At 29.9% G+C, this 16286-nt stretch overlaps 2 protein-coding genes across 5 annotated transcripts; one reads left to right on the top strand and one right to left on the bottom strand.

Moving 5' to 3' along the window:
* Positions 1-124: 124 nt before the first annotated feature.
* Positions 125-2855, bottom strand: LOC105158283 (NAD(P)-binding Rossmann-fold superfamily protein). The gene is made up of 4 exons (XM_011074981.3): positions 2590-2855; positions 1785-2043; positions 1150-1344; positions 125-1023 (listed from the first exon to the last, which is right to left on the bottom strand). The coding sequence occupies exons 1-4, from the start codon at positions 2679-2681 to the stop codon at positions 628-630; spliced, it is 942 nt and encodes a 313-aa protein (XP_011073283.1). The 5' UTR covers positions 2682-2855; the 3' UTR covers positions 125-627.
* A 5527-nt stretch (positions 2856-8382) lies between these two features.
* LOC105158279 (uncharacterized) lies at positions 8383-13903 on the top strand. Of its 4 annotated transcripts, none has more exons than XM_011074978.3 (5): positions 8383-8483; positions 11531-12509; positions 12631-12786; positions 13009-13263; positions 13523-13903. In XM_011074978.3, exons 2-5 carry the CDS (start codon positions 11682-11684, stop codon positions 13655-13657), a joined length of 1374 nt encoding a protein of 457 aa, XP_011073280.1. In that variant the 5' UTR covers positions 8383-8483; positions 11531-11681; the 3' UTR covers positions 13658-13903. The 4 variants fall into 4 exon arrangements, with proteins under 4 accessions (XP_011073280.1, XP_088735341.1, XP_088735340.1 ...); XM_088879215.1 differs by having other exon boundaries at positions 8389-8483; positions 11870-12509; XM_088879214.1 differs by having other exon boundaries at positions 8408-8483; positions 11630-12509.
* Positions 13904-16286: the final 2383 nt, after the last annotated feature.

The raw sequence follows: 16286 nt of genomic DNA, 5'->3' as shown, positions 1-16286 counted from the left end.
ATGAATGTGATGAACTATTTTGATTGCTCTCATTATGTTATTCCATTATATAAAAAGTAAATCTACTTAATCCAGGCTTTTAGATAAGCAGCTCATCCATGAGAACATAAAGGAGAATAAAGCATCCATGAAACTATAATCTTCTTCATATGGATCAATATGTTGCTAAACCATGTATCTGAACCTTGTGTTCTCAACATTCATGGAAGCAAATTTTACATAATGAATACTCATATGAATTTCATTCCATCAAATTCATTAAAACTTGCAACAACAAACCTTAGTCTCAAAAACAACAAATGAAATAATTCTGATTAAATCTCACTGCTCTGTGGTTACTGAAGCAAACAAAACTAGATTCCTTACAGTGAGCCCCGGCAATGTGATGCAGAGAAACGGCATTGTTCTGTTCTAGCATCCTTTGTGAACTCGTCTCGAGAAAAAATCAGTCAGCACAAGTATTTTTCCTATCTATATCCACTTCCAACAGACCATATTTAAGCAGCCAATCCCCTAAGATAGAAGGTAAAAGTACTTTATAGCAGCAGCGTCCCTTCACCTGTTGTCCATTCTTTTGATGGAAAAATGCAACTGCAATGTAATTTATACAAAGCACCAATCTCTGCTTTAGAAATGTATCTCGCGCCTTTCAGAGAAAAATTTGCCAGTTATAAATTGTTCTGGAAGCAAAGAAAGCCACACGGCAGTATCAGCCCCATCCTCAGGGCTAACATGTCCTGCCCAGCCAGTCATAGCAGTCTTCACCCACCCTGGGCAGTAGCAATTGATGTATATCTTCTGACCTTCTGGCCTTTCTGAGAATATCCTCGCCATCAGCCTTGTGTATGCATTAACTGCCAGCTTTGACAAAGAATAATCTGTGAAAACTTGAGGCCATCCACCATCAGTCCAACTGCCATCTTTTACTTGTTCCAAGAATGTATCCATTATTTGGTCAATTACTTCCTCAGATAGTGCCTCATCATCTCCCAGTTTTTTTCTCACTTCATCATTTTCAATTCTCTGCACAATCAAACAAAACTTGTCTGTTATGATAATGGAAGCAATGTATTGCTTTGGGTACTGAAAGCAGCTGTGTTCGCTCATAGCATTGTGAGTTCAATCTAAAGCTAAAGCGCTCTCACTTACATTTCGCCTTCCGTTCAATCTTCCCAGTTTGGAACTGACATTGACGATTCGAGCACCTGCATCTGAGGGTCTCATAAGAGGAATCATAGCTTTGATCATATTTTTGGTCCCATAGTAGTTGGTAGCAATAACTTTTTCAGCATTTTCCACAGAATTTTCTGATCCGGCATTATAGTTCACTCCAGCATTGTTTATCTAGAAATTATTTGTATAGTCAATGAAAAAATCCAAATCTGACAAACAACAATGTAGAGTTGATGCCACTTTTAAGTTATTTCAGTTTGAAAATATAAGGGATCACATAGATATACTGATACACCAACATGCTGAGAATTAAGTGTGTCTAATAACTGAAGTTTCATAGATGAATCATCTGATTTCCCAATATTGCCATATAAAGAATACTTCAAGAACGTAAGAGCAGTCATGTTTTACAATAATTAGATCAAACATTTTGACTTGTTGTATTGCATATTAAATGCCAAAAAAAGCAGAGGATATATGCAAGACGGTGGATCTATCTTTTTTCATTTTTCTCAGTTTATGGAAGCAAGCAGTACCTATAACACACATTGCCGAAGGAATTACAAGAAAACCAGTTACTGCTAGAAGTTAAAAGGAAAAGGCCATTGTACCAGTATATCTATACCACCATAGTTTTCTTTAATCCATTCTGTGAAGGCTTCAATTGACGAAGGATCCACAATGTCTAGTTGATGAAACACCACATTCAAGCCTCCTTCTTGTAAGACCTTGGCTGCTTCTTCACCAACGCCAGTATCTCGTGATGTGAGAACAACTGTCAATCCATGCAATGCAAGTTGGTGCACAATCTCAAATCCAATTCCTCGATTTGCACCAGTTACCACTGCAATAGTCTCGGAGGTCCACCATCTGAATAAAGCATATATAATCAACAGTCTTGCTCAAAATTTCATTCTTGGAAGTATAGGAATACACTTCCCTACATTTTCTTAAACTTCAGAAAATTGTGGAAGAAAAAGGGCAGGTCAAACAAGATTGAATTGTATAACAAGGAACTTTCTCTAAAGGATCCTAACAACCAGTGTCATGGGCCAAAGGCAACTTAGGATTCCGACATTGGTTTATCTACCACTAAATTCTGACAATCTTATTCCGATCCCGGGCATACTGCTCTAAAAGGCACGGCCATTGAAGTTTCCAACACCATCAATCCCTCAACAAAATTCAGCTAGTACGTTCAAAATTAACCCCTCTTTGCTTTTCCTAAACAACAAACCCTCGACGAATCAAATTCCACACATCATTTCCCATTTCCGCCATCAAGGCACCTTAAAGAGGACAATAATCATAAGGAGAAAAACAAAAATTTCGAATTGATCCCATGAATTTCCACCAAAAACTGAATAAATTCCCGTAAAAAAGAAAACAGATTGATTAATGCTGAATGGTGATTACCTTTGGTGATCGGAATAGGGAATGGTGCGGAGGAGAGAGATCTCTTGGCGCCGCTTCTCTCTTCTCTCTTTCGCCTTCTCTTTTTTATCCATAACAGTAGGGATAATAATGATTGAATTCTTGTTTTTTGTTCAAGAATTTGGGGCTTGGTGTTTTGTGCTGAGGGAGAGAGAGAATGGGATAACTAACAGAAACGAGCGGTTTGTTTTCCCGGTAAAGATGGAGGGAACCCTCACACTCCGGCCTCTGTTTGAACAATCACCTGCCGCGTTGCAACGCGCACACACACAAAATTTAAATTATTATAAATAATATTATTAATAATAATATTTTTTTTTATCAAAAATACATTCTAATCATAATTATTTCTTAAAAAAAAAAATAATTTGTATGGTATTATAATGCATGAACACATACACGATACAACACAAACATGATGATATGAAACAATTAAAAAATTTAGGACATAACATGAGTATATATAGTATATATTTTTATTATATATATATTCTTAATTCTCATAAAATTAAAATATATAATCTGAAAAATATCAAGATAAAACATAAAATAAATTACATCTAAATTTTGAATCAGATGTGGTTTAAAAAATATATATAATCATTTTATTTTTAAAAAGTTCCTAATAAAAAAATTTATTTGTCTAAATTAGCTAAATTATTATGACCATCTTTCGAATAGTTAGTAATTTCATCCTAAAATTTTTATTTTGAGATATGCGAATTATTTTTTTTAACCTGATTTTTTCTAAAGATAGTCCAAATTTTTTTGAAATTATAAAAAAAATAATAAAAAAATATGTCCAAAACGTGTTGAAATGCCAATAGGCGTGCTGAAATTATTTTTTTTTTCCTCTTAATTTTTGGATTCTCAAATGCCATGTTCAAGCCATTTTCATGTCCGATACATGTTGGACACTACACCAAGTAATTTTTTAAAATGTTGGTGGATTATAAGTGTGGTTATTTTGAGTAAAGTCCCACCATATAATTGCTGTTAATTTTCTATACACAACAATAATAAAAATATTAAATTTATTATTAATAAATAATTAAATATTTATTATTAATTAAATTTATAAAGACCCAATAATTTTGAAAATAATAAAAAGCTATACGAAGTCGTTACAAAAATATTTGTGAAGTTGTTCTCGGAGTAACGACTTCATATTTTCTTTAAAAAAATGTATATTTTTATAAAATCGTTATCGACTAACGATTTAATTCACAACATTTTTTCTAAAAGAAAAATTGTGGATTCATTACTCTGATTTTTGTTTTTTAAATTTTCCTCAATTGAACCCTCAAATTTTCTTGTGTATTAATTTTTATGGCTGTCAAATATGATGATTAAGAAAATATAATATTAGCGATAAAATATAATATTAATCGTTAAATAATAAAAAATTAAACTTATTAAGTTACTCGGCTAATATTAGAAGCGATGATCAAGAAAATATAATATTAGCGCTAAAATATAAAATGACGATTTAAAGTTGTCGTTAAAAATATATATTAAGTTTCAACATTTTTTATCTTGTCATTATATAATTATTAATGATAAAAATTATGTATAAAATTATCACTAAATATAATTTTAGTGGCACATCCATAATGACAACACAATACAGTAACGACTATTACTTGTTATCATTAAATTGTCTACATGTAGTAACAATTTTCTACATATTTTTTTGTCGCTAATTCTACCGAGAATAATTTATTATTATGATAAAATAAATATTATTGTCACTAAATATATAATTTGTAACAATATTAAATTATCAATTAACTTTATCACTTATCTTTTTAATTTTTTTTTATAGAGGGTAGAAATTAAATTTGATGAATTTATTCGCTCATTAACATCCAAATATCTAAAGGGTATGAAATTTAGAAGGGACAAAAGCATACCTTTACTAAAAGATAAGGTTGCTCTTTGTTTCAGAAAATTCTTTCTCGAATTAGATTTAATTGATTTAAATTAATTAAAAATTTTAGTATATTAATTTATTATATGATTGGTTATTTTTTTAAAATTTTATATCAATCACACGATAAATATATTATATTTTTATATAATTAATTTAAATTTTTCACTTCAAACAAGCATTCCCGAGGTGAATCAAAGCAGATTCTAACCCTCGCTCCTTTCCGATTGTGTTTGTGGTCCATCAGGGGGTAACGGCTCTTAGACTCCTAAACAAGCTTCAGTCTCTTTCCAACTCTATGAACCGGCTTCAAGCTCAATTATAGAAGAGATAAAGAAGATCAAGCAATAACTCCATAGCTTTATAGCTCAATAACTCAAGAACTCAGAGCAGCTAACTCAAACATTGAGCTCATAACTCATAGCTCATAACTCATAGTTCAAGGAGGATAGATCAGTACGAGCCTTACTGCATTCCTTGTCGGACTTCGGAATGCTCACTTGGGCTTGGTCTTGGCTTACAGACAGGCTTGCAGCCGGGTCTTCAGCCGCTAGCTCATTGATCGGTAGCGCCTTACTCTATTCCTCTCTTTGATCGGAATAAGACGGCGCCAGAGCTCCTTGACTCCGATAGATGTCAGCTTCAAGCTTCTTCTGCGAATCAGCTCTTGCCTCCTCGATCGGAGGAGTTTCTCCAGTCCAATAACACGATAAATATATTATATTTTTATATAATTAATTTAAATTTAATCGAATTGACTGCGGACTAGAAATTTTCATTTGTCTTTATGTGTAACGATTCCTATTTATATAGATAGATAGATAAGGATAAGGTCTGGAGACTTCTGAATAATAATAGCTGACACATTGCTGCTCCAATGCAATAATTCCAAATTCATATGTTACTATACATAGACATTTGTATATATATATATATATTATTTACACACTTCTAGAACACAATTTCCATCTTTTTTTAAAAATTTTATAAAATTTATAATTTTTTTTCTTAATTTCGAAAGTTATACAAAATTCGAAATTAACAATGAAATTCTAATTTTGTCCCCTAAAATTTTAATAAATTCAAATTTTAGCATATAATTTATTTATCAACAAATTTAGGTTTTTTTAGTATTTACAGATTAATTTCTTAATTACGTATAAAAATTTATAGATGTTACAATGCATTTGGGATTACTGAATCGAATCGAACTGCGATTAGCCATTTTGATGTACTGAATACTGAATCGAAATATTTTATTCAGTTCAATAAGTTAGTAGAAAGAAAATATATATTTTTTTTAAAAAAACCATAAAAATCAAAATTCTAAATTCACCAGTCAAAAAACATGTAAAGATAAAAACTTATAAAGACAACTGAACAAATTACGATTCCAACATATGAAATCAAATCCAAAATATTGAAAATACAAATCCAAGTTACCCAACAGATGAAACATCTACCAATTAACAAATCTTTTACATTAATACAATTTATACCGAAATATCCAAATAAAAATATAATATATTACATATGATATATATAGTTTGATAAATGAACATCTAAGTATTCGAATAAAATCCAATTACTTTTCTTAAATAATTCTATATTTTTATATATATTACACAGGGTAAATTACAACGAGTTTCTATGAGGTTTGGAATAATTATGAATACCCTTCATTGTTTGAAAAATTACCACTACTCCCCTAACATTAACGGCCGTTTAACAATTAGTCCAATCCGTTAGGTGTTTACCAATTTTTTTATGGTAAACTGATTAAAATGCTCTTGTTGATAAAAAAATATAATTTTGTTTGTTTTTAAATTTTTTTATTTTTTATGTACTAAGTGGATAATTTTTTATAATTTTTGAAATGTTTTCATCCATCCCGTTCGATTTTCTTATAAGTTGTTAATTTTTTTTAAAAACAACAATAAGAGCAAAAATGACAATTTCATACCCTCATCCAATGATTACATAATTTTATCAAATATCAGGAAGGTATTTGTAATTTTTCATATAATGAGGGGGTATTCATAATTATGATAAATATCAGAAAAAGTCATTGTAATTTACCCAATTATATACGAAAAAATCTGATATTTAATTTGGTAAGATTAACCAGTACCCAATGTACCAAAATCGAATCGAATAATGAAATTTTAAGAGAAGTTGTGCTCGTAAACCGAATTCCCCACGCCCCTATACATAAGTTTTATTCTATCCGTTATGAATCTAATTAGCACCCAAATGTATGTGTAATTCTTGAACACGACACTCACTACTGTGTTTGGTAAAGCTTTTCTTTTCTCTTTCTTAGATTTTCAGTCATTTGATTCTTGCAAGTTTGCTCTAGGGTTTTGGAATTCTTGAAGGGTCTTTTTTTTTTTTTTTTTCCAAAAATTGAAAAATTATATAAGCCGAATATACTTGCAACAGGGAGTTCTATTTAACTAGTCACTAGAAAAAATATGATTTTTTAATATGGTTAATTACTATAGCCAAAAGAAAAACGTCGTGACAGATACAAATCAACTACGATATTGCAAAAGGTCATTACCCGTTGTTTTTGCAAGTGTGGCTAAAACTATGATAAATGTTATGCTTATGGTTAAAAACTATGGCGAATTGATCAATCGGGGTAAAAATTTAAGGTTTTATTTAACTGTAGTTCATTACCACGATTTTTAAGACGTAATTATGAGTGTGCTTTTATCTATTGATGTCGGGATTAAAAATAAACAACTTATAAGATGTTTAGAAAAAAGTCGGATAAAGTTAACTTTTTTTGAAGAGCTTATAATATCCAAAACATCTTATTTTAGGATTTTCAAAAAAAAAATTGTCTACTAATTTTCAAGAGCTTATAATCTGTTAAACATCTTACAAGATGTTTTGAAAAGCCTATAAATTTAGCTAAACACTCTCTTTACAAGATTTTACCAACTTGTACATCTTATAGGCTAGTTATGGAGGTGGCAATTATAGGGTTTTAGAATTGGGAATTGTGATACTCCTTATCTATTATACTAAATTAATGTTATACACTATCTTAAATAAATTAATTTATTATCATGGATAAAATCTACTCTTCTTTACATATTTCTTGTTTGAGAATGGTTCATAAAAATGTTATTTGGGTTAATATGAGACAAAAAAGAAATTATATAAGATTCAATAAATTGATTTGTAAGAAATAGAAAATTTCAAATCAACTATATAATAAAATAATAAATTATAGGGTATAATTTCTAATATTTTGAAATTTTAAAGGATTAAATTGAGATTTTATAATTTTGAGAGTTAAATTATATAATTAGTTTAAAATTTAAGAAACTAAATTATAGGTTTTATAAATTTATCTAAAAAAGGTGTTTGGATGAGCTTATAAAGTGTTACAAGACTAAGCAAAAAGTGAATAACTAATGAATGGATTATATCATTTTCAACATTCTTTAAGCTGGTTGAATTGTTTTGTTCGTTTATTAATTAATTATTCAATTTTAATTAATTAAAATATCTGATTTAATTTTAATTAGCTGTGACGGCCCAACGATTATAATACATAATTTTAGAATTAATTGATAAATCATTATGAAACTTAGTTAATTAGTAAATAAATTATATATCATAATTGAAACATAATAAAAAATTTAAACGGAATAAATTGAAGTTTGTTATAATATTTAAAAGTAAATTATATTAATTAAGAAATTAAGAGGGACACGGTTGATATTTTGAAAAAATATAATTATATATATATATAAAGAAAAAGAGAGTTGAGAGTGGGCGGGTGGGGCCACCAACCCCCACCGCCTCACCTCTTCTTATTACCCCTACCTACATTTGTTATGAGTATATATATGTTTGCTTGCTTCTCCAAATTGACACACACACTTCACACAAATGATAAAGTTGAACACATACATTGCGCAGAACAGAGGTACGGAATTTTGAATTTTAATTTTTAATAATTTATATAATTATATTATTTTTAATTAATTTATTTATTAAATATTGTTTATATTGAGCGATGTATTATTTAGCCAGAATATTTTATTAGTTTGGCTATTTAATTAGTGTTGAATTAAATATCACATTTGGTATAAAATGATATAAATTGGTTAATTAAATTATTAGATTTGTTAGATTTAAATATTAATATAATTAATTTACATAATTCCATCGGAATGATTAACCAAATACGTAATTCAACGTATTGTTGTTTAATTAAATTATAAAGCAATGGTAAATTGATAGAAACATTTAAAATATTCTGAAATTATATGTAAGAAAATTATGTTAAAGTGGGAAAATGAGGGATTTAATTATAGTTATAAATGAAAATGAGGGATTAAGAAAATTAGGGATGATATTGAAATGATAGTTATAAATACATAAGGGGTTTGATTAAATGAATTCTTACGAGTTAGTGGATAAAATAAATATATATTTGAAAAGATTAAAAAGTATAGTTATTAAAAGAAAATGAACAGGGTTTGGACTTTAATATAAGTGAAATATTAAAATATAAGTTGAAAACATTATATTAGCTAAATATAATTAATTAATTAATTTAATTAACTTTATTCAATTAATTGACTTGTAATTTCATGACTAATTTTGTAATATAATGATAATAATAAATGATAAAAAAATTTATTATTAAATTAATTATTTATTTAATTAGATAATCTTTAATCAAATCGGTTATTCCCCAATGAATCATTTTAATTAATTGATCATTTCAATCAATAATTATTTGATTATTTAGTAAGTTTATATTGATTAATTGAAATTAATTAATTATATATAATTTTACTTCCCAAAATTTGATATTTAATTTAAAATTAATTTATTATTCTAATATCATTTAATTGCTCAAACAATTATTAAGAAAAAAATGTGATGTGGCATTTGTGTTCACATGGAATTAAGTTATATTATTTACTAAAATTACTATTCTGTGAAAATAAAAACAAAATTTTTTTTATTTTTATATTTTCGAAAATTAAAATTATTTTTATTTTCTTTTTTCCTAAAAAGTTAAAAATATTTTTTTTTTATCTTTTTTTGTTTTTAACATAACTTTTTTTCATCTTTGTAATGGATATATGCTTGTGAATCTTTTTTGTATTCCAGATATATATAATTACAGACAATATTAAATTATCAGTTAGCTTTATTTTATCACGAATATTTTAAATTGATTAAAAAATCACTGTATTATATTTATTATATAATTAATTTTTTTTTTGAATTCTACACCAATCACACGATAAACTTATCGTATTTATTATATAATTAACTTAAATTTAATCGAATTGAGTGCGGACTAGAAATTTTCATTTGTCGTTATGTGTAACAATTCCTATTTATATAGATAGATAGATAAGGATAAGGTCTGGACACTTCTGAATAATAATAGCTGACACATTGCTGCTCCAATGCAATAATTCCAGATTCATATGTTACTATATATAGACATATGTCTATATATTATTTCTCACACTTTTAGATATGTCGCGTTCCCAATTTCCATCTTTTTTTTAAAAAAAATTGTATAAAATTTATAATTTATTTTCTTAATTTCTAAAGTTATACAATTTAATTCTAAAGTATTTATGAAATTCTAATTTAGTCCCCTAATATTTTAAAATTTTAGCATATAATTTATTTATCAATAAATTTAATTTTTTTTAGTATTTATAGATTAATTTCTTAATTACGTATAAAAATTTATGAATGTTGCAATGCATTTGGGATTACTGAATTGAATCCAACTGCTATTAGCCATTTTGATGTACTGACTACTGAATTGAAATTCTCTATTGATTCGGTAAGTTACTAGAAAACAATGATTCTTTTTAAAGAAAATAGAAAAATCAAAATTCTAAATTCACCTGTCAAAAAACATGTAAAGATAAAAACTTATAAAGACAACTGAACAAATTACGTGATTACAACATATGAAATCAAATCCAAAATATTGAAAATACAAATCCAAGTTGCCCAACATATAAATCATCTACTAATTAATAAATCTTTTACATTAATACAATTTATATCGAAATATCCAAATAAAATTTAGTATATATAGTTTGATAAATTGAACATCTAAGTATTTGAATAAAATCCAACTATTTTTCTAAAATATTATATAGGGTAAATTAAAATAAGCTCATTTGAAGTTTGGCATAATTATGAATACTACTCGTTGTTTGAAAAATACCAATACCTCCTGATTTTAACGACCGTCTAATAATTAGCCCAATTCGTTGGTGTTCACCAATTTTTTTATAGTAAACTGACCAAAATGCCCTTGTGGGTTAAAAATCTTAATTTTATTAATTTTTTATTTTTTTTATTTTTTATGGACTAAATAGATAATTTTTAAAATTTTTTCATCCATCCCGTTCGATTTTTTTATTTTTTAAAAAATAAAAAAAATACAGTAAGACAAAATCCCTCATTCAATGATTACATTATTTTATCAAACATCAAGGGAGATACTTGTAATTTTTCAAATAACGAGGAGTTATTCGTGTAATTATGACAAATCTCAGAGGAGGTCATCGTAATTTATCCTATTATATACGGAAAAATATGATATTTTGGTTTGATATGATTAACCAGTACCCAATGTACCAAAATCGAATCGAATAATGAAATTTTAAGAGGACTTGTACCCGTAAACCGAATTCCGAACGCCCCTATATATAGTAAATAATATATAAGTTTTATTCTATCCATTATGAATCTAAATAGCGCCCAGAACATCTATGTGTAGTTCTTGAAACAAGAAACACACTACTGTGTTTGGCAAACTTTTCTCTTAGATTTTCAATCATTTGATTCTTGTGTCTTCCTGGGTTCTATGCATCTCAGTGTGTAAAAATGTTTTCAGTTTGCAATGGGTATATGTATGTGAATCTTTTTTCTTGGGTTGTTTTTAGCAATCTCCTCAGGTTTTGGTTTTGTTCTATTCAGTGATGAAGCTTGCCTGGTGATGTTGTTTGCATGGTAGATAAGCTGCTTGCTAAACACCATTACAACGCTGTAGAATGACTCATTGCTAAACTGTTGAAGGATAAACTGTTTGTGATTTGAGAGGGTGTAAGCAACGGCTTTTGGGGTCAAAATGACTCGTGTTTCAGAGTGCCTGTTGCTTTACCTGTCAATCATGTTCCTGTTATTTACCGTTCAAAGTTCACAAGCGCAACAAAGAAGTGAAAATGTGGTGAAAACTAATGTGTTTCTATCACCTAAATTTGTGTCGGAACCTGGACTGGTTTCTGACAAGTTTTACTACAATATTAACTTTCCTAGAGGTCATATTGCTCTCAAGAGTTTTAACGGCGAAGTAATTGATGAGAAAGGGAATCCAGTTCCCCTTCATGAAACTTATCTTCACCATTGGGCTGTCCTAAGATACTACCAGAGAAAAGGTATAGACACTCCTAAGCACCATGAAGATCATATTGCCATAAAGAATAGTGGGCTTTGTGATAGCCTCTCACAGTACTTTGGGCTGGGATCGGAGACTCGAAGAACAGCCACTTACGTGCCGGATCCTTATGGAATTGAAGTCGGTAATCCTGCGGATATCCCTGATGGGTACGAGGAGCGATGGTTGCTTAATGTGCATGCAATTGACACCCGGGGTGCCGAAGACAAGGTGAGTTGCACTGAGTGCAGGTGTGACTTATACAACATTACTGTGGATGCACATGGTCGTGCCTTGCCTGTGAACTATACCGGTGGCTGGAAATGTTGTTATGATAATAGAAGATGCAGGGTGAAGGAAGGGTTTAAAGGTGTGAAGAGAAGCCTTTTCTTGAGGTACACAGTGAAGTATGTCGATTGGGACGCCTCAATCGTGCCAGTTAAAATCTTTATACTTGACGTCACTGACATATGGACGGAGGGGGATGAGTCCAGAGGGCTCAAAGCTAGACATCATTGCCTGGTAATTAAGTATATTCCTAATTCTGTTGAGTATGATGTTGTATCTTTTTGCAGTATCATATATTCCTCTTTCTGTTCCTTCATGTATGTGGCCCAAACTCTTTTGAAGTGTTCTTATATAGGATGAGTATGATGTTGAATCTTGTCCAATTGGCACAACCGATGATGGCTGCATTCATACCAAAACCTTAAATGTTACTTTCCCAACGGGTGACGATGTTGTATATGGGGTTGCACATCAACATGCGGGAGGCATTGGTTCAACTCTTTATGGCGAGGTAGTTTAACATTTTGTACATTTTCTCCAGTCAACCAGTCATCAATCTCCTAATCTTTTTCTTGTTTGTTCCAAACGCATTCGAGCAATGTTGAATTTTTGTAGCCTTATGGCCTCATTAGCTAATTTGCTTTTATCTCAGAATTTCATTCTAGTAGTCTCTAACACAAATATTAGCACATGCTATTTTCTTAGATGGTAATTGTCTGGTGAATCAATTCAGGGAGGGCGAGTAATATGCTCATCGAATCCAACTTATGGGACAGGAGAAGAACCTGGAGATGAGGCCGGTTACATTGTAGGAATGTCTACCTGTTACCCTTCACCTGGCTCTGTCAAGATTGCTGCTGGAGAGACACTGACGCTCGTATCTAATTACAGTAGTTCACAAAGACATACAGGAGTCATGGGGCTCTTTTACCTCCTGATTTCCGATTCATCAGCTAAACCAGACGCAGTCCTGCACGCTCCAGCTGAAGTAAGATAGAATACTACATCTTTCTGAATCTTATTTTCCTCGTGTGTATGACAAAGCCATCAAATGGCACATGCAAGACCTTTGAACTAAATGTATAATTAGAATGCATGCTGTCAAACAACTTCTAACCTCTCTATAGGCGTCGTCAGAGAGACAAGGCATAACATAACACTTGAAAAATTACTTTTATGCAAAAACACTTTCTAGCCTTGTAGGAGCAAGTGATCGTATTAGGACTCACATGCGGTCTGTTGGGCAGGCACATAAGAGCAGGATGATCTCCGATTCCGATTGGGCAGTTGCTCTATTTGGAGTCGGGCTCGTTGTACTGGCCATTTTTGTGTTCTACGGTAACAGCAAAAGAGGAGATGGCTATGGCGCTATAACAAGATGAGCTCGTGCTTTTGCACTTCGTTGATCTCAAAGTGTGTCTGCAATTATTTTAAGATAAGTTCGTGTGTTTGGTTCGTGGTTTTATGTTTTGTCTATCGTTATTTGATTTTGAAAGTGTAATGAGTTGTATATCATGTTGAAGAAGTGTAAGTGAAAATACTCAACAAATCCATATTAGTGTATAATTGAGTGAATATGCATGCAATTAGATTTGCATTGCATTTATAATATTATTTGTCATTTTATACTTGTTGCATTTCTATTCATTCCACAAAATATTATTTGTGGTATGAGATTCTTTCAAAATGAGGAATACAATGGATTTTTAACCTTGATATAAACATAAACTATCTGCAAATTCAAATTATAAAAATTAATTTTTTCTTCTCAATTTGTTTTTCTCATACCAAACGAGAGAAAGTATTTGAAATTTACTCCATTTCAATCATACCAAACAAGTTGAAAAGAAAACTATTATTCTTCCCCTCCCCCTCTCCCTTTTACTTTCATTTACCCTTTCACTTCTCTTTTCCTTTTAGTTGAACCAAACGAACCCTTATATACAGGGGTTCTTGAAACTTATTTAAAACACAAAGAGAATGGAAGGTGAAGCTAGCGAATAAGATTAAGAGAATTCTTTTTACGAGGTTCTTCGAGTTGAAGAATATTCAAAATGCTCAAAGCGGAGATCGAGTCGTTCATCAAAGATTCGCAATAAATTAATTATACCGATTAATATGGGATTACAGGCGCGAGCCCTCGAGTTAACACCATAAAAAGTCAAATTCAAATTTGAAGGAGATCTGAGTAGAGATTTCACCTTTAAATTGCCACACACCAAAATTTTCATATTTGAAGAGAAGAATTAGAGAATTAGATAAAGATTATACTCAATTTTACCTATCGCATATATATTTTCATTGTGTTTTGATTTTCAGAGACAATATAATTTATGTTTACACCAATAACAATCAATATTAAAAGGATATATTATTCATTGTATTTATTGTGTTCTGGCCCTTCGAATCTCATTTCTATTGCTCGGAACGAGTTAAGCATCAAAGAATTATTATTTAGGACCATCTAACTAATGAGCCTAACAATGACTTTTGTATTTTTTTAAATCAGGGGCCTTACTTTCAAATTTTGGACCATGTTATCCTAAACACCAGCCAATTGAAACAAAATCGAGACCCTGATCAAATACGCTGCATTTCAATCCAAGCAGCATCACATGATGAAGAAAATCTAAGTTGTGAGAGTAGGTAGTTAAAAAGAAATGTCCAACTAGTCTTTATTGAAAATGAAGTTGCACTCTAATCTTTGCATGCACCAAGACCAAAAAAACATGGTCAAGACGAATGTGTGAAGCCAAGAAAGAAAGGGACATGAAGCAATAGACAGAGAGAAAAACGCCTGGAATTGTGTAAGAAGCTCAAAATGGGAGAATCCCAGTGTTGCATTCATCAATACTTTGTGGTGTTGTCAAAAGTAGCAAGTACAAATCCTTGCACATTCCATCACCCCCCTCATTTTCTCTTTGGGATATTATAACCGATCGTGAAATTTGGCATAATTAAGATATTTTTTTAATTATTTAAAAAATTATTAGTATTTTTAATTTTAATGTTTGTGCAATAAGTAGCACAATTCATAAGTTTCTATTAGGTTTTCATTCATTTTTTATTGTGAACTGACAAAAATGCTTTTGTAAACTATGAATTGTAATTTTACTTAATTTCTAAATTTTCTATTTTTTTTATGGAGCAAGTGACAATTTTTTTACAATTTCAAAATTTTCCTTCTTCAGTTTTCTTTTTATTTTTTTATAATTTTTCTAAAAGAAGAAAAATAAACAGCAAGTACAGAGTTGATAATTTCAGGCCTCATATAAGGATTACATAATTTATCAAATATCAGGTGGTATGAATATCTTTTCGAACGACGAAAGGGTAATGATAGTTATGTCAAAATCTCATAGGAGCTCGTTATAATTTATCATTTTTCTGTGAGTAAATCACAATTGCCTCCCTTGAGGTTTGACATAATTACAAATACTCCCTTATTGTTTGAAAAATTATAAATATTCTCCTCAAATGAAAAATAATTATGTAGCCCATAAATGGTGAAGTGGACGTTACTATTTTACCCTTATTGAATTTTTTTAAAAAAAATAAAAAATAGGTATTTGAAAAAATGTAAAAAAATTTGAGGGTGGATAAAATAAACAATCTAGAGTCAATATTAGTTCATAAAAATATTTTAAAAAATTATAATATATATATAAAATCATAATTTAAAATCTTTTGATTTTGGTTTCCTTAATTCTCCCCCCCCCCCCTATCCAAGTTATTATTATTATTGTTTTTTTTTTTTTTTTTTTGCTTACAACGAAGGCCGGGCTTGAGGAACTTGAGTCTGAACCTACAACCTCTCCTTCGTTGAGGAGAGCAAACGTTCATCTCAATCAAATGGTTAATGACCATTTATCCAAAGGCATTATTATAGTTTTTTGTGTTAGTATTTTACCCCTTTTTCCCCCTGGGAAGATAATAGGAATTAAGGTTGACAGCAAATAATAGAGTCCAATTTAAATGAGACAAAAGAGAACTGTTTAATTGCAGGAATAT

This window comes from Sesamum indicum, linkage group LG3, assembly GCF_026168435.1.
Source record: "Sesamum indicum cultivar Baizhima isolate 11 linkage group LG3, ASM2616843v1, whole genome shotgun sequence".
Classification (NCBI taxonomy): Eukaryota; Viridiplantae; Streptophyta; class Magnoliopsida; order Lamiales; family Pedaliaceae; genus Sesamum; species Sesamum indicum.
Note: the sequence above shows the minus strand (reverse complement) of the source record. Positions and strands in the feature narration are given on the sequence as shown.